At 41.5% G+C, this 25,821-nt stretch overlaps 1 protein-coding gene across 1 annotated transcript in view; it reads right to left on the reverse strand.

Moving 5' to 3' along the window:
* Positions 1–24,593, reverse strand: part of NFX1 (nuclear transcription factor, X-box binding 1) — a 105,342-nt gene extending 80,749 nt beyond the window's left edge. Inside the window, exons 1-3 of the mRNA XM_083188419.1 lie at positions 24,345–24,593; positions 20,500–21,567; positions 3,960–4,121 (exon numbers count right to left, since the gene is read on the reverse strand). Coding sequence (XP_083044545.1) covers positions 3,960–4,121; positions 20,500–21,567; positions 24,345–24,366 — 1,252 coding nt within the window. The 5' untranslated portion in view covers positions 24,367–24,593. The remainder of the gene's footprint in view (positions 1–3,959; positions 4,122–20,499; positions 21,568–24,344) is intronic.
* Positions 24,594–25,821: the final 1,228 nt, after the last annotated feature.

The following is a 25,821-nucleotide window of genomic DNA, read 5'->3' on the forward strand; positions in this document are numbered from 1 at the left end:
TAATGTGTACTGGGCTTTACGGTGTGTGCTATAATGTGTACTGGGCATAACTGTGTGTGCTATAATGTGTACTGGGCTTTACGGTGTGTGCTATACGGTGTACTGGGCATTACGGTGTGTGCTATAATGTGTACTGGGCATAACTGTGTGTGCTATAATGTGTACTGGGCTTTACGGTGTGTGCTATAATGTGTACTGGGCATTACGGTGTGTGCTATAATGTGTACTGGGCATAACTGTGTGTGCTATAATGTGTACTGGGCATTACTGTGTGTGCTATAATGTGTACTCGGCATTACGGTGTGTGCTATAATGTGTACTGGGCATTACGGTGTGTGCTATAATGTGTACTACTATGTGACCACACCACTTCCCCCAAAAAAACATGCCCTAATTTTTTAGCACGCGCCTCCGGCGCACACTGTCCCTGTTTTCGGGTTTATATAGTTTCTAGTATACAGGTTTCTTTATGCGAGTGGGCCAACGGTGTGTGCTATAAGGTTTACTGGGCATTACGGTGTGTGCTGTAATGTGTACTGGGCATTACAGTGTGTGCTGTAATGTGTACCGGGCATTACGGTGTGTGCTGTAATATGTACTACTATGTGACCACACCACTTCCCCCCCCCCCCCCCCCCCCCCAAAAAAAAACGCCCTAAATTTTTAGTGCGCCTTCGGCGCGCACTGTCCCTGTTTTCAGGTTTATATAGTTTCTAGTATATATGTATCTTTATGCAAGTGGGCCAATTGATACTTACCCCCCCAACCCACATGTGCCATGCTGGGGAAAAGGGGAGAGGAGGCTTTATTCCGTTAGGACCTAGAAAAGGTCCGGTAGGACCCCAATTTTTAGAAGTGAAGGGTCCCCGGGACCCACTTTTTTGGGTGGTTTTCGCTAACACTGGATAGACAGCAAAATAACGGGAGTCCCTCAGAGACTTGATGAATACAAAACTTAGTGTATTGAAGTACACATCATTCACATCTACGTTTTGGGGACTTGACGAAGGGGAGCAAGTCCCCGAAACGTAGATGTGAATGAGCATATGCCACATGGGCAAAACAGAGCGTACACCACAAATTTGGACGTGCATGTCAATGCTTTGTTGATATGAAATTATTTGCCAGTGTGTGGATGTGCAGTGGCACCAGTGAGCAGCCCGTGGCCCGCCACTTCGCACAGCAACAACACGGAGTGGCCACCATGCAACACAAAGTCATCGATCAAATTCCCCTGTCCCCGAGAGGTGGCAACAGAGGGAAGGCGTTACTGCAGCTGGAGGCCAAATGGATCTTTCGCCTGGACACAGTACATCCGAAGGGCCTGAATGACTCTCTTTGGTTAGGCTGCTTCCTGTAGAATGTTGAATGTTGGCCACCAAAGGGACCACTCCTTTGCCTGACTTAGTGTTTCGGACTAAAGCGGGTTCAGCTATGTATGGTGAACCACATCAAGACATAGTAGTTATAACAGTAATTATAGCTTGGTCCAACAGGTACCCGTGGGTTAGTCTTAACAATGCAATTCTTGTGACATTTCTTCATTCTTTATCATTTTTTTTTTATTTCTTTCATATCAGTGTTTGTCACATAACAATCACCCACACAGATCATGGTCATTCATATACATGACCATGTCTTACACGTAATGTCGGTAACAGAGTATCGAGCACACTGACACTTATACACCCACAGATGAAGTTTTTAATAATGAAAAGTTTTTTCAAATATTAGCACCTGCTGACATAGATCACAAAGACACCGCATGCACCTTATAATCGGCGGAGTCTCACAGACACTAATGACAAGTTCTCAGCCTGTGCACTACACCCAGCAGGACATCTTAATATCTGATCACGTCAGTGTAGGTTATGTGGTAATATTATATGTTATGGCACACTGTTCGTATAGACTGTGTAAGCAGCTTTGCATGTTTGTTAATGTTTTGTCCGTTGTCCAGGTAACGGAAGCCGCTCCGCCTCCGACAGAGGATGCGGCTCAGCTGATTTCCCAAGTTCCGCTGAAGTCACCCGCCGGGCAAGAGCGGGTTGAAGACGTACCGGGGGGGGGGGGGGGGAGTGAGTATGCTGCACTGAGGAGGAGGCGGCAAGGGCAGAGTTTGCTTCAGTTTAAGGTATTTATTAAATCTTGTTTTCACTTGACACTGTCTTCTTGTTTTTGGCTTGAGGAAGGGGTGAAGCCCCGAAACGTTGCCTGTATGCATAAATAAACCCAGTTTGGTTTTTCACATCTACCTGAGTGCCGCCCGTCTCTGCTTCCATATATTGGGGCAGGAGAAATCCTGCTCATAGGAGGGCACCAGAGCAGTTATCGTTTACAGCACAGGTCTTCAACCTGTGGCCCTCCAGATGTTGTGGGACTACATGTCTCAGCATGCCCTGACCGTTTTGGCATGCTGTTATAGGAAAAAATTTGGCAATGCATGATGGAACATGTAGTTTAACAACACCTGGAGGGCCATAGGTTGAAGACCCATGGTTTACAGCAACAGTGAGTGCCGGATACAAACTATATATATATATATATATATATTGGTATTATATCCACTCTGTGAAAACAATTCTAGTGTCCATATGCCAATGAAACTACATCTCTTTCTTTCACACATGCACAAGCAGAGGCAAGTGTTTTTACAAGGTAGCAGACTAGCTTTTGAAGCATTAGCTTGGAGTGGGCTTAATAATATCTATATAGATATAGAAAAAAGGGTGGGCCTTATCTAACAGGGATACTGCTGTATTTATAAGCTGCTGGTCCCCAAAAGAGGGGGGCTCTCTATTATGCAAAGGTATGAAAGAAGAGGAGTCTGGAGTCCTGCACTAAATAAATGCAATGTGTAATGGCAATCAGTACCTGGAAGAGCTGAATGATAATCTGCCTGTGAACTGAATACACAATGTAAAGAGACCTGATGACACTGTAGATATAATGAAACCAAACATTTATTTGTATAATATGCTCAAAAACTGTCCGAGTGCCAGATTCCTATAGAGTTTATTACTACAAAAAATATGCAAGGGTAAAAAGGTCAAAGGTATAGCTATTGCAGGGGTTACATAGCTGGGGCAAGGGTAAGTCTAGGGGATGTGTGCAAATTCACAGATGGTCGAAAAACATATACATATAACATAGATATGTGTATATTTATTTTTGACACACTATTTTAATCAGCGCGCTGCCAAGTCCGACCAGTTGACTTCTCTTCGCACCACTCATGTTTATAATGGTCACGAGATGGCACTTAAATGCAGTAATCCGCTCAATTACAAAATGACTCTCAGTGCACTTTAAAATTCTTAATATCCTAGAAGACTTACTTTCTACCTACCAATATTTTCCAATGTAATCTTTACATGTACACACTTATATTAAGAAGCACATAATTAAAACAATGCTACTGCATAGTAAAAGGTTATATATAGCTAACATATAATATATCACATTATGGGCTAGATGTATCAAGCTTCAAAAAGTGATAAAATGGAGAGTGATAAACAGCCAAACAGCTCCTAACTGTGATGTTACAGGTGGTGTTTGAAAAATGACAGGTAAGAGTTGATTGGCTGGTTGTTTATCACTCTCCACTTTATCACTTTTTAAAGATTGATACATCTGGCCCAGTGTACTTTCTAGAAACTGGGCAGGGCACTGCTGCATGGGGCAGCATAAGGCAGGGCCCGCCGTCACTAAAGAGGGTGGGCCTGGCCCAGCTGAAGTCACTGTGCTCCCGGGAAAGCACGGCATCGGGCTTCCCCGTGCACACCGGTGGGGACAGCAAGCAGGCTCTTTTAGCAGGGCAGGGCGCATTTTTGCCTTTTAAAAATCAGGCAGAGAACAGCGCCTCGCTAAAACAGCCTAGCACACATATATAAACAAACACATACTTGATATAACATGTCCATAAAAATGTGGAGCAAACCTCATATTAGGGTACTGACCTTCAGCTTGTGATGCAGGAGACCTGGCCCATTTTTTGATGCAGTTAAGGTGAAAAACATGGAAGCAGCTCTGACAGTTCCACACTGGGGCCATAACTCGGACCACCTCACAGCAAACCATGCACTCATATTTCTCCGCTGTCAGCTGCTCAATCAGAGACCCTGAGAAAATAAGAGATCCCTTATTATTTGAGCAAAACTAAACAAAAACTCTGAAATATTATAATCCAGATGAATTACCAATGCAACTAAATCGGCCTCTTTCACAATGGTTGTACCATACAGAATAAAGATACCATTTCGTATGAAACAGGTGCAAACGGTCCCGACAGGACGTAATATATTTTTAAAATGCACACTCAACTCAATATGTTATCTTAGCGGCAATGTATATCCCCCCCCCCCTCTTTATACCCATGAAATTCTTAAAACGCTAGCTGCCTTTATGACTCTATACCCTGCTACTCCTATAATTTGTCTTGGTGATTTTAATAACATTTTGAATCCACAACTCGACAAACTATCCACCACCGGGTTCCTCCTCAGGTGGGTCTGGTCAATGACTGGCGTGAGAAACATCCTAATATGAAGCAATACTCCTGCTTCTCTCTTTCTTATTCCTCCTTTTCAAAGAGTGACCTTGCCCTTCTCTCGAGAGATCTTTTGCCCCACAGTACCCACATCAAATATGACAGTAGAGGTATCTCCAATCATTCCCCCCTTACACTATCCCTTGATTTTGACTGCCAATCTGACCAGAGGGTCTGGAAGCTCAACCCTTTTTGGCTTCAAAGTATGGGTCCCTCTCTGGAGCTTGAGTGGGAGGAATTTTTTGTACAATTCATAATTCTTCTGATGTTTCTCCTATGGTTTTATGGGATACCTTCAAAGCATTTGCTAGAGGTACTCTCATTCAGACTATATCTGCTTTAAAAGCTCGGTATAGGAAGCAAGAAGTAGTACTAGAATTAGCCTGTACTATTGCTGAGCTTACCTACTTGTCGGACTGCTCAGAGGTATTAAAAACCGTATGGCTTCAAGCCCAAAAAGAATGGACCTCCTACCCGGAGGATAAGGCCAAATATAAACTCTTATTTTCTTGCCACTCTACCCATGCCGCTGGAGACAGACCGGGTAGTTTTTTAGCTCATTTACCTAGGGGTGACCATCTCAATAATACTATAGCTTGAATTTCAACATCCTGATGGCTCCCGAGCCACACTCACTCCAGATATAGCGCATGCCTTTGTTGCTTTTTATAAACAACTGTATGAATCCAGACTGGACAGTATCCCCGATGAACTAAGGTCTTATATTCGTAACATTTCCCTTCCTTCTATTTCAGAGGAAGCCTCAGCTTTTTTAGACTCCCCTCTAACCCTAGACTAAAAAGTTACCACTGTCGAATCCTTCCCCAGGCACTGACGGTATAGTGGTAGATTTGTATTAAAAACACTTAGATTTCTTCCCCTATTAACCTTTTTTCAACAACTGATAACGCAACATACCCATCTGCCCTCTATGTCTGAGGCCCTAATTGTCCTTATTCCTAAAATGGGAAAGGACCGTGCCCTCCCTGAATCATATCGTCCTATTTCTCTACTCTCCACAGATGTTGGGATCCTTTCCAAGATTCTTGCCACCAGACTGAACCGCATCATAGAGCGCCTTATACATTCGGATCAGACTGGGTTTATGCCACATAAATCCACTTCTATCTTCTATCAATCTATGTTGGCTTTTTACTCATTTGCAGTCGTCCCGTGGGGACTCCAGCTCCTCGGTTATAGTTTCCCTTGATGCCGCTAAGGCGATCAATTCTGTGGAGTGGGATTTCCTCTGGGAGGTGATGAGCTGTATGGGTGTTGGCCCTGTATATATTCCATACATCAAACTTCTATATTCTGGGCCAGTGTCGAGAATCTTGATCAATGGTTTTGTATCCTCCTCCTTCCCCCTGTCTCGGGCACTAAACAGGGCTGCCCCCTCTCCCCTGCTCTATTTGCAATTGCAAATGAACCCCTAGCATGCTAGATTAGACAATCCCCTGGTATTCATGGCCTCACAATAGGTACAAGAGAAGATAAAATTGCACTTTATGCAGATTATATTCTGTTATTCCTACACGATTATGATTCCTATGCCTTCCCTTCTTCACCTTATCGATCAATACGGGAGATTGTCTGGCTTTTTGATTAACTGGGACAACTCCTGTATTATGCCACTTTCTGGGAAATGTCCATCCACTCCAGAGGTTTTGTTGCCTCTTCAGTGGCCTGACTCTTTCAAATACTTAGGTTTCTGATCTTAAATGATCATCGGCAATTTATACCATTGAATCTGGATCCATTGGTAATAAATCTCCGTTCTAAAATATGTGTATATACTAAGAATTTCCTCTAACCTTAATTGGTAGGGTAAACCTAATCAAAATGGTTTTTCAGCCCAAACTATTGTAGATTCTACAACAGTCACCGGTATACATCCCTCAGAAGATTTTCCATACAATCAATTGTTTCATTTCTTCCCTCATTTGAGTCCATAAACGCCGATATATAAATCTCACTGTCCTGAAGAGACAGAGGTGGTTTAGGACTCCCGGCACTTAGGATTTATTATTATGCTGCTCAATTGCTGTTTATTCGGCAATGGCTAACTGAATGTGAACCCTCTACCTTGCATTAGCAACTCCTTTCACAAAATTGTCCTACTCTTTCCCCCTTACAACTATTCAGTGCTAATACTATCTTTACCTCTGTCCTTAATTAGACAAGCAATCTTGCTTTGGAAATAGGTCCATATCATGATGGGTGGGCGGGGCTGGGACCCTGAAACTACATTACACAATCACTTTTGTCTACCTGAATTAGTTCAATTACAAGTTACAGCAGTATGGGCTATATGGGGTATTTCCTTGTTAGGGGATATTTACTTGGATAAGGTCCTCAAAAACTCCTATTTGTTTCTTAGATATCTTAAGCTGCGCCATGCTCTCTCCACCCAATTTCAAGACACCCCCCCAGCCATATTAGATTCCCCAGTAAAAATCCATGGTGTCGAGTTCACCCAATCTCCGCCTACCGGTAATCTCCTACTTCTATTCAAGAAAAGATTTAAGCCCCTTAGACGATGGGGCTTGGGAGTTGACACTCGCCAGCTCTCATATCTCCACATTAACTGTTCAGTTCCAACAGATCCAGTATTTTTATTCTTCATCGTATATATACTACACACCTGACAAATTGTACCAGTTAGGTAGTATCCCCGTCCCAACCGGTCCTAAATGTGGTGCATTGGATGGCTCCTTCTGGCACTTACTTTTTCCCATATAACAACTTTCTGGTCAGGAGTTATCAACATTATAACACATACAGGTATTCAGAACAAAATCCTTACACCTACAGTATGTTTACTGGCCACCCTAGAAGATGACTGTCTAGATGCAATGACTAAGCAAAACATAATAAACCCTAGCTAAGGTATGTATTGCCAGAACTTACCTTGCTAGAAAAGCTTGGCATACAGTAGATTTAATGCTATTTGGTCTAAATGGATTGACACAATATGCTAATCCTACTACATAGCTTTTCTTTGCCAACTAATGGGCATGCCCATCATTGGCCACTGTTCTTTTAGAATTATATAATATATGTTAAGATTGTATCTTCTCTCTCTATGCCTTTCACTGTCCCGCATTGTGCACTCTACCTCGCACACAATGCGATACTTCATGCCATATATCAATATGATTATGTTTGACACTTATCATATTGAGATTTAAAAAACACACTTGAGCATCTGTTTGTTCTTTAAACGAACCTTTAATTTTTCTTTTTTGTATAATTACAAAACTTTCAATAAAAATCATTGCATGAAAATAAAAAACAGGTAAGCTTTAAACCAGGTAGCATATGTTTGACTGAATTGCAGTTGTCAGGTTGTTAAGAGTCTTGATGATAAAGTAGGACCTACAGTAAAATGGGGCCCCTTGACGTTGGACTGCAACCTTAAATGCATTGATCAACCATTAACCAAAACTCCATTATTTATTCAACTATGTGTATTAAGGTAAATGAGGGTAAGGTAAATGAGGGTACTATGGAAAGGGCTGAGCTCTCTGAAATATATAATATAATATATATATATATATATATATATATATATATATATATATATATATATATATATAATATATATATATATAATATATATATATATAATATATATATAATATATATATATATAATATATATATAATATATATATATAATATATATATAATATATATATATAATATATATATATATATATATATATATATATATATATATATATATATATATATATATATATATATATATATATATATATATATATATATATGAGAAAGCAAAAGGTACCTAACACCGCGCCCTAATAGCCCAAAGCAGCACCCCTGAAGGTCCCCTGTTAGCTGGAACCCAGGACAAATAGAAATACAGAAAGATTCAGGGTGCGCTAAGGTGAATCAAACAACAGGTAATAATTTAAAAGTACAAATATTTAATAAAAAATGCCACAAATATGGCTAAAATAGAAAACAAGCGAATTTACATCATTATATCACACAATGTGTTTAACAATCTGAAGATAGGCCCAATAGGTAGGGCCAATAGGGCCTATCTTCAGATTGTTAAACACATTGTGTGATATAATGATGTAAATTCGCTTGTTTTCTATTTTAGCCATATTTGTGGCATTTTTTATTAAATATTTGTACTTTTAAATTATTACCTGTTGTTTGATTCACCTTAGCGCACCCTGAATCTTTCTGTATATATATATATATATATATATATATATATATATATATATATATATATATATATATATATATATATATATATATATATATATATATATATATATATATATATATATATATATATATATATATATATATATATATATATATTTTAATAATAATAATAATAATAATAATAATAATAATAATAATATGGAAGGAAATGCCCATATGTCCCTTTAACCCCTTCCTGACAGAGCCAGTTTTTGCGTTCCTGACAGAGCCCTTTTTTTCAAATCTGACATGTCTCACTTAAGTGGGGATAACTTTTTTTTGCTTTTACTTATCCCAGTGATTTTGAGATTGTTTTTTCGTGACACATTGTACTTCAAATTAGTGGTAAATTTGGGTCGATACAGTCTGTGTTTTTTTGTGAAAAATACCAAAATATCGTGAAAAAATGGAAAATTTAGCGATTTGCAAAATGTTAAATTTTCTGCTTGTGAGACAAATAATCTTACCACTCAAAATAGTGAATAACTAACATAGACCATATGTCTACTTTATGTTGACATCATTATTTCAACTTCCTTTTAATTTTTTGGGACACTAGGAGGCTTACAATATGAATAGCAAATTCTCAAATTTTCAAGAAAATTTCAAACACTGATTTTTTTAGGGACCAGTTCAGTTCTGATGTGACTTTGAGGGACTTGTATGTGAGACACCCCCATAAATGATGCCATTTCAAAAACTGCACCCCTCACAGTATTCAAAACAGCATTTTGGAAGTTTGTTAACCCTTTAGGTGTTTCACAGGAATTAAAACAAAGTGTAGGTGAAATTTCAAAATTTCTTTTTTTTTGCAGATTTGCAATTTTAATACATTTTTCTAAGGAACACAGTACATTTTACTAGAGAAATGTGACTGAAAATTGATTCCCCCAATTCTTTTGTTTTCATAAATATCCTATATGTGGCCCTAGTGTGCACGGTGACCAAACCACAGGCTTCATAATAGAAGGAGCACCTACTTGATTTTGGAGCCTCCTTTTTATGAGATTATTTTTTAGGCACCATGTAGGTTTCTAGGCACCATAAGATGCTAAAAGTTAGGAACCCCCCCACAAGTGACCCCATTTTGCAAACTACACCCCTCAGGGAATTCATCTAGGGGTATAGTGTACATTTCAAACCCCCAGGGGTTTCACCAATTTTGATACAAGTGGGCAGTGAAAATGAAAAATTACATTTTTTTACACAAAAATGCAGTTCTGGCTCAAAATTTTTCATTTTCAGAAGGTATGAAGGAGAAAAAGCACCCCAAAATCTGTGCCCCAATTTCTCCCGAGTACGGCAATGCCTCACATGTGACCAAAAAATACCAGTTGGGTGCATGGCAGGACTCAGAAGGGAAGGAGTGATTTTTGGATTTTGCAGCACAGATTCTGGTGGAATGAATGGTGGGTGCTATGTTGCACCAATACAGTGGAACCCCCCCCACAAGTCACCCCATTTTGCAAAGTACACCCCTCAGGGAATTCATCTAGGGGTATAGTGTACATTTCAAACCCCCAGGGGTTTCACCAATTTTGATACAAGTGGGCAGTGAAAATGAAAAATTACATTTTTTTACACAAAAATGCAGTTCTGGCTCAAAATTTTTCATTTTCAGAAGGTATGAAGGAGACAAAGCACCCCAAAATCTGTGCCCCAATTTCTCCCGAGTACGGCAATGCCTCACATGTGACCAAAAAATACCATTTGGGTGCATGGCAGGACTCAGAAGGGAAGGAGTGATTTTTGGATTTTGCAGCTCAGATTCTGGTGGAATTTTGGTGGGTGCTATGTCGCATTAGCAAGACCCCCCAAGCACCAATACAGTGGAACCCCCCCACAAGTGACCCCATTTTGCAAACTACACCCCTCAGGGAATTCATCTAGGGGTATAGTGTACATTTCAAACCCCCAGGGGTTTCACCAATTTTGATACAAGTGGGCAGTGAACATGAAAAATTACATTTTTTACACAAAAATGCAGTTCTGGCTCAAAATTTTTCATTTTCAGAAGGTATGAAGGAGAAAAAGCACCCCAAAATCTGTGCCCCAATTTCTCCCGAGTACGGCAATGCCTCACATGTGACCAAAAAATACCAGTTGGGTGCATGGCAGGACTCAAAAGGGAAGGAGTGATTTTTGGATTTTGCAGCTCAGATTCTGGTGGAATTTTGGTGGGTGCTATGTCGCATTAGCAAGACCCCCCAAGCACCAATACAGTGGAACCCCCCCACAAGTGACCCCATTTTGCAAACTACACCCCTCAGGGAATTCATCTAGGGGTATAGTGTACATTTAAAACCCCCAGGGGTTTCACCAATTTTGATACAAGTGGGCAGTGAAAATGAAAAATTACATTTTTTACACAAAAATGCAGTTCTGGCTCAAAATTTTTCATTTTCAGAAGGTATGAAGGAGAAAAAGCACCCCAAAATCTGTGCCCCAATTTCTCCCGAGTACGGCAATGCCTCACATGTGACCAAAAAATACCAGTTGGGTGCATGGCAGGACTCAGAAGGGAAGGAGTGATTTTTGGATTTTGCAGCACAGATTCTGGTGGAATGAATGGTGGGTGCTATGTTGCACCAATACAGTGGAACCCCCCCACAAGTCACCCCATTTTGCAAACTACACCCCTCAGGGAATTCATCTAGGGGTATAGTGTACATTTCAAACCCCCAGGGGTTTCACCAATTTTGATACAAGTGGGCAGTGAAAATGAAAAATTACATTTTTTTACACAAAAATGCAGTTCTGGCTCAAAATTTTTCATTTTCAGAAGGAATGAAGGAGACAAAGCACCCCAAAATCTGTGCCCCAATTTCTCCCGAGTACGGCAATGCCTCATGTGTGACCAAAAAGTGGCAGGACTCAGAAGGGAAGGAGTGATATTTGGATTTTGCAGCACAAATTCTGGTGGAATGATGGTGGGTGCTATGTCGCATTAGCAAGACCCCCAAAGCACCAATACAGTGGAACCCCCCCACAAGTGACCCCATTTTGCAAACTACACCCCTCAGGGAATTCATCTAGGGGTATAGTGTACATTTCAAACCCCCAGGGGTTTCACCAATTTTGATAAAACTGGGCAGTGAACATGAAAAATTACATTTTTTTACACAAAAATGCAGTTCTGGCTCAAAATTTTTCATTTTCACAAGGAATGAAGGAGACAAAGCACCCCAAAATCTGTGCCCCAATTTCTCCCGAGTACGGCAATGCCTCACATGTGACCAAAAAATACCAGTTGGGTGCATGGCAGGACTCAGAAGGGAAGGAGTGATTTTTGGATTTTGCGGCTCAGATTCTGGTGGAATGAATGGTGGGTGCTATGTGGCATTAGCAAGACCCCCGAAGCACGGTGAAATTATGAACCTAATATTCCATAGATGTGTGGTATATTTTAAAACACTCCTTTATACATAGGCCGGGTTTGTCGGGGCAAGTGTCACACTGGAAAATAGTTTGCTTTCTTATTCCCTTTTTATAGCAAACTTTGCACCTTTTTTGTGTCCTGCCCTTTTTTCCAGTGGAGGGGATTTCATCAGGAAAATGCTGCCCTGGTACAATACGGGGGCCAGTACTAGAAGTACTGGGGCCCTCTGCCTGCTGGTTCCCAAATATTAGGCCCTTTATGACTTCCTCTTGAAAGTGCATAAATGTCCCCCTCTGGCCGGTAGAACGGAATAGCACGTAAGCGTTATACAGTGCCATCTGGATGATATACACGGCCACCTTCTTGTACCAGATTTTTGTTTTCCGCAGGGCACTGTACGGCTTCAGTACCTGATCTGAAAGATCCACTCCGCCCATGTACCTATTGTAATCCAGGATACAATTAGGTTTTGAGGTGTGGGTACTGGTACCTCGTACAGGGACGGAGGTGGTACTGTCTCCGTGAATTGTTGTCAGTATAAGGACATCCCTCTTGTCCTTATATTTGACCAACAACATATTTTCGTTGCATATTCCCCTGCTTTCACCCCTTCTCATTACTTGGGCAATGTGCGTTTTTGGGAGGCCTCTTTGGTTCTTGCGCACAGTACCGCAAGCTGCTGTACCTCTTGAACCAAGGGCCTTAAACAGGGGGATGCTAGTGTAAAAGTTATCCACATAGAGGTGATAACCTTTATCCAGGAAGGGGTGCACTAAATCCCAGACAATTTTCCCACTAACACTTACGAGGGAGGGGGGGCATTCTGGCGGTTGAATTCTTGAATCCTTCCCTTCATAAACCCTAAACCTGTGGGTGTACCCTGAGGTGCTTTCACACAGTTTATACATTTTTATGCCATACCTTGCCCTCTTACTGGGAAGGTACTGGCGGAATTTAACCCTTCCTTTAAAATGTATAAGGGACTCGTCGATACAAATAAATTTTTCAGGGATGTACACCTCTTCAAATTTGGCACTGAAATGATCAATGACCGGCCTGACTTTGAATAGCCGGTCAAAGGTGGGATCATCTCTGGGTGGGCACTGTGCATTATCGGTGTAATGTATAAATTTAAGAATTGTCTCAAATCGAGTCCGGGGCATGGCCATACGGTAAAATGGAGTACTGTACAGAACATCTGTACTCCAATATTGCCTAATTTCTGGCTTTTTTACTATGCCCATATGAAACACCAGACCCCAAAACGTCATCATCTCTACTGCATCTACAGGGGTCCACCTAGCAAATGATGACGTGGGGTTTTGAGCAATAAACTGCTGGGCATATAAATTAGTTTGGTCCACCATTAAATTTATAAAATCATCAGAGAAAAATAATTTGAAAAAGTCAATTTCTCTGAGACTTGTGGAATCAAATTGGATTCCTGGCATGGCCAAAAACTCAGGAACCTGGGGCTCAAAATTGTCTGGTGGTGGGGTCCATACTAGATCAATTATTGGGGGGGGAATCTCAGCTGATCTACGGGGGCGTCTTTGAGGGGGTCCCTCATCACCAGAGGAGGAAGAGGAGCTTAAGACGAATCCTTCAAATTCCCCGCTTGCATCACTGCCTGTGTCAGAGTCAGAGGCAAGCATGGCATATGCCTCCTCCACTGAATACATTCTCCTGGATGACTGGGAGGACATTTGGGAGGACATTTGGGAGGACATTTGGGAGGACATTTGGGATGCCATTTTTATTTTTGTGTTACTGGTAGTGAAATGTTTCAACACGTGTATAGTGTAGGGGGGGGTACAAACTTTATTTCAACCCGGGGGGTATGTAGTGTGTAGTGTGTATGTAGTGCAGAAAAAAAAAATACTTTATACCAATAAAAAAAAAAAAAAATGAAGGGGTTAAAAACAAAAAATTGAAGGGGTTAAAAAAAAAAAAAAAAAGGTCCTGCGCCAAAAATTGAGCACAGATGTTGGTCAGTAACGTCTGTCACTGAACAGCGCTCAAAGGCAACAGGAATCTGATCAAAAAAAAAAAAAAAAATAGATCAACCCTGTGCCGAAAAAGCTGATCAGTGATGTACGTCACTGATCGGCGCACAGTGGCCACAGGACACCCACAAAATCAGTGTGTGTAAAAAAAAAATTAAAAAAAGACCCCACAGCACTCACAAAAAAAAAAAAAGGTGATCAGTGATGCGACACTGATTACCAGTGAGGGACAGCAGGTGCACAACCTTTGGTGCAACTGACAGTGCAACTGGCAGCAACTGACAGGTATATATATAAAAAAAAAACCTCTGCGCCCCCAAAAAGTTGCTGATCAGCACAGATATACTGATCAGCACAAAAGGGGGGGTAGCAGACACAAAATATACACTCTCTATCACTCTCTGTCACTATCTCTCTCTATCTCTCACTATCTATCACTCTAGGACACTGCAGCAGCAGCACTGACAGTTATATGTATAAAAAAAAACTGCACCCCCAAAAAGGGGGGGTAGCAGACACAAAATATACACTCTCTATCACTCTCTGTCACTATCTCTCTCTATCTCTCTATCTCTCACTATCTATCACTATCTATCACTCTATGACACTGCAGCAGCAGCACTGACAGTTATATATATAAAATAAAACCCCTGCACCCCCAAAAAGGGGGGGTAGCAGACACAAATCTCTCTATCTCTCTACCTCTCACTATCTATCACTATCTATCACTATCTATCACTGTATGACACTGCAGCAGCAGCACTGACAGTTATTTATATATAGAAAACCCCTGCACCCCCAAAAAGGGGGGGTAGCAGACACAAAATATAGCTCTCTCTGTCACTATCTCTCTATCTCTCTCTATCTCTCTATCTCTCTCTCTATCTCTCTATCTCTCTATCTCTCTATCACACTGCAGCAGCAGCAGGAAGTCTCAGGAAGTCAGATCCAGGAAGCGTCCAGCACGCTACAAGCAGTGATAAGGTTATCAGGTAAGGTATTTGCAAGGATCAGGTAAGTATTAGCAAGGATCAGGTCGGTATTCACGGCAGGCAGGCACCGTGACCGTTCTGCACGCTATTCCAGACCGGAATGGCGTCTGCAGCGCAGTCACCGTCAGTTTAAATGTCGCGCCTTGGCTGTGATTGGTCCGTGGGTCCCACGGACCAATCACAGCCTTGGGGGCAGGTGGGGTGAGGGTGGGGTGAGGTGTCATCGTCACAGATGACCCCCTCATGCCCCCTGACGCCCGGCGGTGATTGACACCTGTGTTACCGAGCGTCTGATTCGCTGGTAACACAGGAAAACGCTGTGAATGGCTGTTCACACTGAACAGCCAATCACAGCGATCGCCGACGGGGGGGCGGCATCGCAGCCCCCCCTGGGCATGCAGGGACATGTCTGCTGTCAGGGACAGCAGACATCGTCCCTCTGTCACTGCGTCTCGAGACGCAGTGACAGTTTAAACTCATGACGTACATTTATGCCATGTGTCGGGAAGTACCTCCCGGCCATGACGTAAATGTACGTCAAATGTCGGGAAGGGGTTAAAAAAGTTAAGAGAAGATATTTTAGCTACTGCCCTAATGGTGCCTATACACAGGACGATATTGCATACAATAATTTGATTTTGACCGTATGGGTGCGATAAATCACATTGTGATCAGCGGGCGGCAGGGGGGCTGTCTGAGGGCAGCGCTAGCGTGCGTCGGCAGTCAGCAGAAGGCGGTAGAATTTGGCCCTCTGTCTCTCAGACAGATAATCAGCGGCCGCTCAGTGTTTTTAAATGTTTTTTTTTTTTTTCAAATTCTGTCGTCTGCCGCATGCCAGCCCTCCTGCCACCTGCTCCGCTACACCGCCGTCCACACTCTTTCAGCAACCGATGGCATATGATATTGGGTGCTGGAAAATAAGCACTTGGGCACCAAAGGATGCGATTGGATGCAATGAGACATTGCATTGCAATATCGCATTCGATCACACAAGTATATGGCCACCATAATGCATGAAAAACTGTACTGGAGTAAAAATACAATACAATATCCCTATGAAGTAATGAACCACACAACACTTTTATATTGTCCTTTAACACGACTTTTCATATAGCTATAACCATAAAAAGTAATACGAGAACAGAATAGTGTTGCATGTTTCCATTACATCAAACTCATATTGTGGGGGTAATAGTCCTAACCATGAGCACTTACGCTAAGGCACCTTCCATGATATAATTATTAGAAATGGAATGCCCTGGGAACACATGAAAGTGCTGCTGATTGGCGTCTCTCACAACTGCTGCACAGATTTCTATAATCTCCTTCCCCTCTGCTGTGCTAAACGCACATGCTTCACCGTGCAGGTCTTGGCAAACCTCAGTAACAAGCAGAACTCTAATTACAACTCAGATGTCACTGGTAAGAACAGCAGAACTATGTTGGCAGCTTATAGGCAATGAATCACTTGCTCACACAGCTAGTTAAGGAACAGCATTCACACTAAGCCGTGCCCTATAACAAGTGGTCAAGACTTAGCATGCTTAAGTACAGTAGCAAACAAGGGATAAAATTAGGAACGGCTATAGGACTATGACGCACAGATGCGTCTTAAAAACAAACAAAATTGAAACATTAGGTAAAACATAAAAAAAAAAAAAAAAAAAAAAATAGAAGTTCTCAAATAAAATGACCAAAAGAAAATTGCTCTGAAACAAGAACAAGCATTGAAATAATCAACTTAACAGCCAGGGTAAGCCAACCTGTTGTATACTGTGGCAGCTGAGCTGGAGATACATTTCTGTATTCGCTCAGGTAAAGCAAGGGAAGGGTACAAACTACAAAGTTTTGTCTATGCTTAAAAAAAATGACCATGTGACCCGTATTATGCAAATGATCTATGAGAAAAACAAAGGGGAAGGTAGGTGAATCCAAGGGATACATTAATTTCTGTGTGTAATATATTGTAGCTTATCCTGCTTGACATCTTCTAAACATCCACCTTGAAACGTGGTTACAGTATGACCCAATTAGATGTGCACAGGCAAAATGCAAAGGATGGACTATTTATCCATGGCTACACAAAGAAAAGAGACAGCAATGGGCAAAATTAGCATTCTGTGCTTTTATATAAAAGCACAGAATGCTATTTTTAAATTTATACCTGGCTACTAATTGGCTTTATAAAAGATGGTATAGGAAGAGCAGCAAAATGTATTTTTTTCAACTTACACAAAACAGGATATTATTTAAAATCAGTTGTTAGTATTGTAACCTCACATTACTGATCCATTGGCTTTGATTTTGACGTGAACATCTCTCTTTCTCTCTGTTTATAAATTGACATGGTACAGTATAATGAAAGAAAGCTCACTAACATGATTGGACACCTTGGGTGAAATGTAATAGGATGAGAGATTCAGAAAGTGAGAGATTTGGTAAGAAATCTCCAGTTTTTTTAAAGTGGCAATCATTGACACAGCAAAACCAGTGTGATTTTGCTGTGTAAATGATTGCCACTTTAAAAAAACTGGAGATTTCTTACCAAATCTCTCACTTTCTGAATCTCTCATCCTATTACATTTCACCCCTTAGCTCACATGACCATGTATGATTTTCCAACAGCACTGTTCCCAGTGTAACTGAACACCTGAGCTACTTCCAATTGTCACACTGCCATTTGCAGAAATCTGACAAAACTACGGCAACTATGCTACTTCGTGCCCTAGTGCAGTGCAAAAAGCACCGCAGAAGGCACTTAAGTCAGAAAATGACGATAATTACGACTAAACACCTGCGGGTATCGGCAGTCTCCAAATTAGCAGAGCGCCAATTACAACTGCTCCAGGAGCTCCCTCTTGAGCCCACAGATGGATAGATGTAGGATTCATGGTTATAGGGAAAGTGGTATTAGGGCATGTTATGAATAACTGGAGAGATGTGTTCTAGATAACATGGCAATCACTATTGGTATTGATGCACCAAGCCCATGTACGCACAATCATCGGCACTGACCATTCCAACACCTGAAGGTGCCGTTACCTCATGCACAGTGGCTATACTGACGGTCAGGCTCCAGACAGCTACATAGGAAATCTTGTGAGGCTTCTGAGATCTCACACATGTCCAGTGGAGCTGGCTGGGAGGAGACACAATGCATCAGCACTAGGCTGATGCGCTGTGACAAAGTTCACCAGAAAAGGAAGTTAATATTTTTCATCGCTACTGCTTCCTGCTTCTCCTCAGAAGAGACAAGGCAAAAATAAAAATACCGGCACAATTGTGTGCCAGGATAATATGTCTCCCCCAAAGAGACTACTGAAGGGTAGCATATTCCCGCCTCCCTGACAGAAATGTCTTATGATGTTATCCAGTTTAATTTTAATTATTTTCAATAAGTAAACATTTAACAGTAGATTACCTGGTTTAAATGAGTTCTGTAAAATCCTCTGTATTAAGTTTTTAGTACATAGTGGTGATACTGTACATAATAACAAAAACTGTAATTTCAGAATCATTTTTATGAAACGCCAACTTGAAAAACAGGCCCCTTTAGTGATAACTTTCAAAAATGGCACCAATGGCACCAATACTGTAAATTGGTTAAAACAATTGAGCTCATTTACACTGTAAATGTTAGAAGTTAAAAAGTTAAAACTATCAACAATCCTTGCTAAACAAAAGAAATATGAGAAGGTGGATGTACGAGCACATAACACAACTCCAATAAACAGCAGTGATAGGGAATAGAAGCAGGTAAAAACTTCTCCGCTCAAGCTCATATGTATGTATAGATCACATGACATGATCATTAAGTAACGGCCTCTTCCAGTGGTGACGGATTCTGACCGTGAAATTCTAATGGAGCCCACACACGCACCGATCCCGGCGTGCGTTGTGGGCTTAACTAGCACACATAGCATCGCATCGTATGCCTTGTGCATACGGTGCTATGCTAGAAAAAGCTAGTACAAAAAGTATGTGCAGCACATACTTTTTGTACTGCACGATGAGGTGCCGCGGGAGCGCGCACCCCATCGTACAGCATCGCACCGCCGGCAACGGTGCGTGTGTGGGCTCCTTAACACAATAAAAAAGGTTTTCAATTAACAGTTTCACCATTGTTCATCTGCTCAATAAGATAAAACAGATCTAAGACTGTTCTACTACTAGTTTCCCATAGCAACTTGCTTTTATACTTACACAATAGCCCTACTTTGTATGTCTTCTAACCAGCTTGTGCTATTAAACTGTTACTTCAAAACTTCAATCAAAGGACAGAGCAATATGGACATATAATGAGAAGCTGTAACTGGACATGGGTACTATGTAGACCTAATTACTGTGTGTAGTATGGTAAGATATAGTAAGAAAGTCACAAGCTCAATTTGACATCTATAGAAAAAAAAAAGGAGTATTATTTTTCCAAATCCTGGTTGTTGTGGTTGTACTCTGCCCACACATATAGCAATGAATTTTATATTGAACATAAATAACTGCAAATATTGGCAATCAATAGACTGCTAAAATGCCCAGTTGGAAACTGCAGTTGACCATACATCCAGTAATCTCCCAACTGTAGACCGATAAAAATTAGATATTCTACAATTCTAAACAAAAATGCATAATGGAAAAATAGTCAAATGAAAAATACAATTTTAAGACCAGGAATATTGTCGAACAGGGGATGGAAGAAGAAAAATGTTATCATTTGGGGCATATTAAAATTTTTTGGACTTAAATTGCCACGTAAATAACCGAAGAAAACCCATGTTCAAAACTTGTCAGAATACAAAGAGGTTTGGACAGAAGGTAAGTACAACTGCAAGTTGTGTATAATCATATGGACACGTTTTTCACTAAACAAATAACATTTAAGTATAATGCAACTACTGTCCTTATAGGACCTTAGATTGAAAACAAACTTCATAAAAAAAAATGCTTGAACCTAAAGCCCCGCACACACGGGGGAGATATATTGCTGAGCAATATATTGCTGAGCAATATATTGCTCTGTCTCCTGTTCATCAGCGACCAGAGATGGTCGCTGATGAAAAAGAAACTGCCCGGGGAGCCCGGCATTGGAAATCAGCTGGTCGCAGGAGCATGTTCCTGCGACCAGCAATCACTACAGGGGTAAAAACGGGAGCGCGCACCCGGCGATATATGGCCAGTGCACACTCCCATCGCGGGCAATATGGTCGCTTAGCGAACATATTGCCCGCGATATTACACAAAATCCCCCCCGTGTGTACGCACCTTAACACAGGTTTTAATGTAAAAATACATTAACCCTCTGTTTCTAAATACTTTATGGACAGCTTACCGGTATGTGTCTCCTTGTTCTTTGGTAAGTTCTGTTTCTTCCATGGTCTGCTATGTCCTTGCTGCATAGATGTTTTAGAAGCATTGTCTTGAGGTGGATGTTTCCTTCCTGCATGTCTTTCACCATCAGTTCCCCAGTTGTGAAATTTTGGCTCTTGATAGGTGTTCGATAGGGAGGATTCTTTTTTCCTATCTGTTTTCTTCTCTTTTGCTGTAAAAGTTGCTGGTTGGCTTTTGTCATGCCTTAAAGACTTACTACCTTGGGCTCCATTCTGCTTACTTGCCTGAACACCATCCTGAGACTTTTTCCAATCTAGTGGTTCTTGTGAAGGCCTGCTACCAAGACAGGAACGTCTGTGCTTCTCTTCATTCCGTTCAACACCATCATAATGGTCAAGTCTAGACGTAAAATGGTCCTCTTTAGGTGTCCCCGATTTCACAATATCTGGAGGTGGAATATTTTCAAACATCTCATCAGTTTTTTGCTTGGGAGCTGTCCGCTTGTCTCGTTCATATGAATGTTTTGTTCTGTCACGAGGTCCCCTCAATGATCCCCCTGACACATGAGTTAGTCTCTTTGGTTTGGCCCCTCGGCTGTCGGCACTGCCAAGCTCCTTCTCACTTTCCGATGAGCATAACTCAGTGGGATCTCTTGTTCTTACGCGCCAATCACCAAGTGGCGTGGTTCCAACAAAAGACGGTCTGGCTGATGTGTCAGAGAGAGGCTGCCTTGGGTGGTTCCTAGTGTGTGACCTTTCACTTCTAGATCGATGCCATCTTTGATTCTGGAAACTGTGGCTCTTCACAGGTTTTCTTGTGGTCTCTGGGGATCCCTGGTGGCCTCTTTCATTGTTATTTTTAGGAGAGGTGTTGTAGGTGTGCATTTTCTGTGATGGGCTGTCAGGATTACTCTCCCTAGGGGCCTGATACAGATGAGAATTGGGCAGGTTACTGTTTCTGCTCCAATTTCTATTACTTTCAGGTCTTCCATGGTTTCTCCAGCTAGAGTGATGACTTAGGTGCTCTCTGGGGATAAAGTCAGCTGCCTCTGGGTTGTATTTTGTTTGCCCTAAGGCAGAAAACAAAGTTTAAATAAGTCAGTTATTCATTCAATTTAATAAAGCTTTCGGAAACTCAACTCTCTCCATATATGTCTGTTCATTTTCAACCCTAAATCAGAAATGCAAAATGTTCTACACAAAGCCATGCTGGAGTATGGTAGAATTGTTTACTATGGTTATGTATTTAACTAGGGTTTACATTATTTTTTACATATCTAAAATTGTGAATTTACATGAAAGCTACAGTATTATGGGACATTTGTCATATTTTAATTTGAAATCATAGGCATATAATAAGTCTAACACAAATGGTCTTTGCATGCATTGCTACATTACAAGGGAATCATATTCTACACTTAGATTTAGATTTTCCTCCTCTACAGTCAATAAGCAAATACTGTGTATACAAAATTACTTCTTGTGTTGCCCGGTTATGACCTAACCAAGCCCCGGCACCAGAGGCATAACTCTGGGAGGCAATGGCGTCATCTGCCGTCGGGCTCATGCTCCCAAGGGGGCAGCTCTCCTCCCCTGTGAGTTTAAATTAATTAATTTATATCACTTCTGTGGCTGACTCTCCATCCTAGCAGGATAGATAGACATCACACTCTTTATTGTAAACATAACATAACATTGTAGTGTTCATTCTAGCACCCGCCATCTTTGAAAACCCATGCAGTTCCTCTTCCCTTCCTGGTGTGTCGCTGTCTGCTGTAGTACTTCTAGCACAGTGTTGTCTGTATATCAGCACTGATATGCAAACCAGACCTGTGCTAGAAACACCACAGCAGACAGCGACACCCCAGACAAGGAAGAGGAACTGCATGGGTTTTCAAAGATGGCTGGTGCTAAAATGAACACTATAACATACATACATATACTTATATAAGGTGGTGTGTGGGTGTTTGTAGGGAAGGGGGGGGGGGGGGGGCACCAATATTTATCTTGCCTCCGGGCAGCTGGGATGAACTTGCGCCTCATATTCAGTGGCAATATACTTTTCCCTGGAAATGTCAACAACATCCCTTAACATTAGGAGATGGCTGCCTGTGAGGGTCACTGGTATGACTGACAGGAGAGCTCCAATAAAATATAAAGGGATTATGGACCATATACTTTAAATATGGTCCATTAAATGCGAGTATTTCCAAATACTTCTTGCTGGTAAAAACATGGTTCCACATTCATTCAGGTCTACGATCAAAAATATATATCAATATATAAGGTAATGTACAACATATACTCTGCATATAGACAAGAGAGCCCAGATGGACTAATTTGAGTATGGTCCACTCTTCACCCCATTCCTGATACGGGTTGAATGCATGGTAGTTTCTCAACAGCTGGAGGACCATAGTTTGGACATGCCTGCTCTAGGCCAAACACCATGGGGGTTATTCTAATTCATTCTTTCTGACAAAATCTTTCTTAGATGGACAAAACCATGTGCACTGCGGGTGGGGCAGATGTAACTTGTGCAGAGAGAATTAGATTTGGGTGGGGTTTTTCTTCAAAGTGAGATTTATATTGCAGTGTAAAATAAAGCAGTCAGTATTTTCACTGCACAGAAACAAAATAACTCACCCAAATCTAATTCTATCTGCACATGTTACATCTGCCCCCCTGCAGTGCACATGGTTTTGTCCATCTAAGAAGGATTTTGTCAGAAAGAATGAACTAGAATAAACCCCCATATGTCAACGTGAGTTGTTTTATTTTTTCAAACTTTTCCCATGATTTATCATCCACATAGACTTTGACTGGGAGTGGTAAAGTGCCTGTAGCATGGCAAGTGAAGAAAAACACTAATTTGAAGTACACATGGTGAAAACTAGAACTGGACACAATTTTTTTTTTTTTAAACGCTCATGTTGACATGTTGTCAGCGGAGAACATCAATCAGTCGGTATCAAACTGGTGACATAATTACCATAGTGAAGGACCCATTTTTGAGCATCATAGGAACAAGCGGTACTTATGTAATATCTGGGCTCCCGTTTTTCTTATGAGACCGTGTCCGCTCACCACGCTTCGGGCACGGTGGCTCGCCACACTATATAAAATCAACTCCATGCGTAGTTGGATAGAAGGGGTATGAAAAAATGGGGTGCATTTAACATGGGAGCCCAGATAATACATAAGTACCGAACAAGCTGTTTCTAACTTGAACCTTCAACTGTCCCGACCGATACTACGGTTTTATTGATTCTTGGAATATTGTCTTAATTACTGTTTTTTTTATATAATCTAATAAATTAGATTTGATTTCAATTGATCCAAATATTTTCAATATCTTAATAGATTTATATTTATTGCATTGATTTATACTAAGCGCCACTGTGTGTCTTTTTTCAATCACCACAAGCAGCCTGACATTTCAATAAACTGTTCTCTGCATAAAAAAAGTCCCCAATATGCCAATAGTTGTGGTGTGTGTGTGTGTGTACACAGACTGACAAACACCAGTGTTACACGATTTGCACTGTCATGATGTTCCAGCTGACACTGGAGAACAGGACAGTGACACAAACAGTAGCTATGAGACAGGCTGCCGAGTGTCACAGCGGTCAGGCTGAGATGAGCGTGTATGAATACAGCAGATTATACAGAATGATTAGAACCCTAGGTAACTAAATACAGGAGGGCAGCTTCAGGGTCATGGCTACAGGCAGGTGGCAATACCCGCACGCTGCCCTGCTCACTACAGATCCCCGACGTACATACAGGCAGCCCTGCCAGCGAGATACGCAGCCCCCGTGTGGAGGATTCCGGCTTCGGCACCTACCTGATGGCTGCGCCTCCGCCATCCCGCCGCGGCCTGGGTAGAAGGGAGTGATGCTGTGAATCACGTGAAGCCGTGTTCCCACTGTGTGGGTCCTAGGGAGCCCGAGCGTAGCCTGACACGGGGCTAGCACCGCACTGCCTGCTGTTGCCCGCTGCTGACGTCACCGGCCGCTGCCAGTCCCCGTAGTGCCACTCCGGTCGCAGCGCGCATGAGCGGAGGCACGCACGCTTCCTGCCCTCTTCCTGGTTCTGCTGTTTTTTTTCTTCAATTAGCTTTATTTTGTCAATGGACAAGAGCGGTAGTTGTGATGGTGTATGTCATGTCGCTTTTACTAATGCGATTATTAATTTCTCGTATTTCCTTTACGATGTGCGCCAATGCTGCCCCTTATGTTTAGGCGTTGATAGGTAATTTACGATCAAGTGTACTTGAGAAATGCGCTCAGTACGAATGCTGATATTACCTGCTATTTGACACCAGCACGCACCTAGACTGCTTGTTGTGCAGAAGCGACTGAGCAGCACTAAGCAGAGATTTCTGGGTAAGGGCAAGAGTCTGTGGGTAAAGGTGGCAGTGTTGCAAATGTTTGCATTGGCTAAAGAGATGTTTGCCGAGCTAACACATAAGCATGCCTAAAGGTGCCCATATATGGTACAATTGCCGTGGCGATGAGATGCGTTGTACTGCGCACATCCCATCGCACATCTCAAAATTTATATGCTGCACATACTATATGAACTAGATCACATGACATGCAAATCGCATTGCATGTCATGCGATCTAGTCCAAAATGCATACAATAATTGTACCATGTATGAGCACCTTAAAGGTGCCTATACACGGTGCGATTGCCGTGTACGATGTGATGTGCACTCCTGCGGACATCCCATCGCACAGTTCAAAAAGTATGTGCTGCACATATTTTTGGAACTAGCTTCGCATCGCACGCAACTCGCATGCGATGTAGTCCAAAACGCCTGTATGAGCACATTAACTGCTTACCTGGCTCTCAAGTACAAAATGGAGGATGTTATTTTCTGGGACAGAAGTATTTAAATTGGGTAAACCAAAGAGGGCACTGCTGCAAGCTTACAATCTATAGATATATCTCCCCCTCATTTCTATTAGAGGGTTTGGTTTTACCCAGATTTACTCAGTTGTCAGAGCAAGATCTTATTGGCTATCGACTGTCACATGTTTTGGATAGCCAATAAGATCCTGTTTTGAGAACCAAGTAAATCTGGATAAAACCAAACCCGCACATCTCTAATTCATATACTTAAAATCATTCTTGCTTGAAGCTTCTCATACACCTAAAGATTTATTGTCCAATCTGGCTGTTTGGAACAAAAATACAGAAAGGTATGGGAGCAAAATGACATCCATTTTCTTTCAAATGCCAGAAAACTGACAAAAATGGTCATTAAAATGAAATGGTTTAATAATTTTTCCTCTTGTGTTTCAGCGTCTGGAGCAA

Source organism: Crinia signifera, chromosome 5 (assembly GCF_055691185.1).
Source record: "Crinia signifera chromosome 5, ASM5569118v1, whole genome shotgun sequence".
NCBI lineage: Eukaryota > Metazoa > Chordata > Amphibia > Anura > Myobatrachidae > Crinia > Crinia signifera.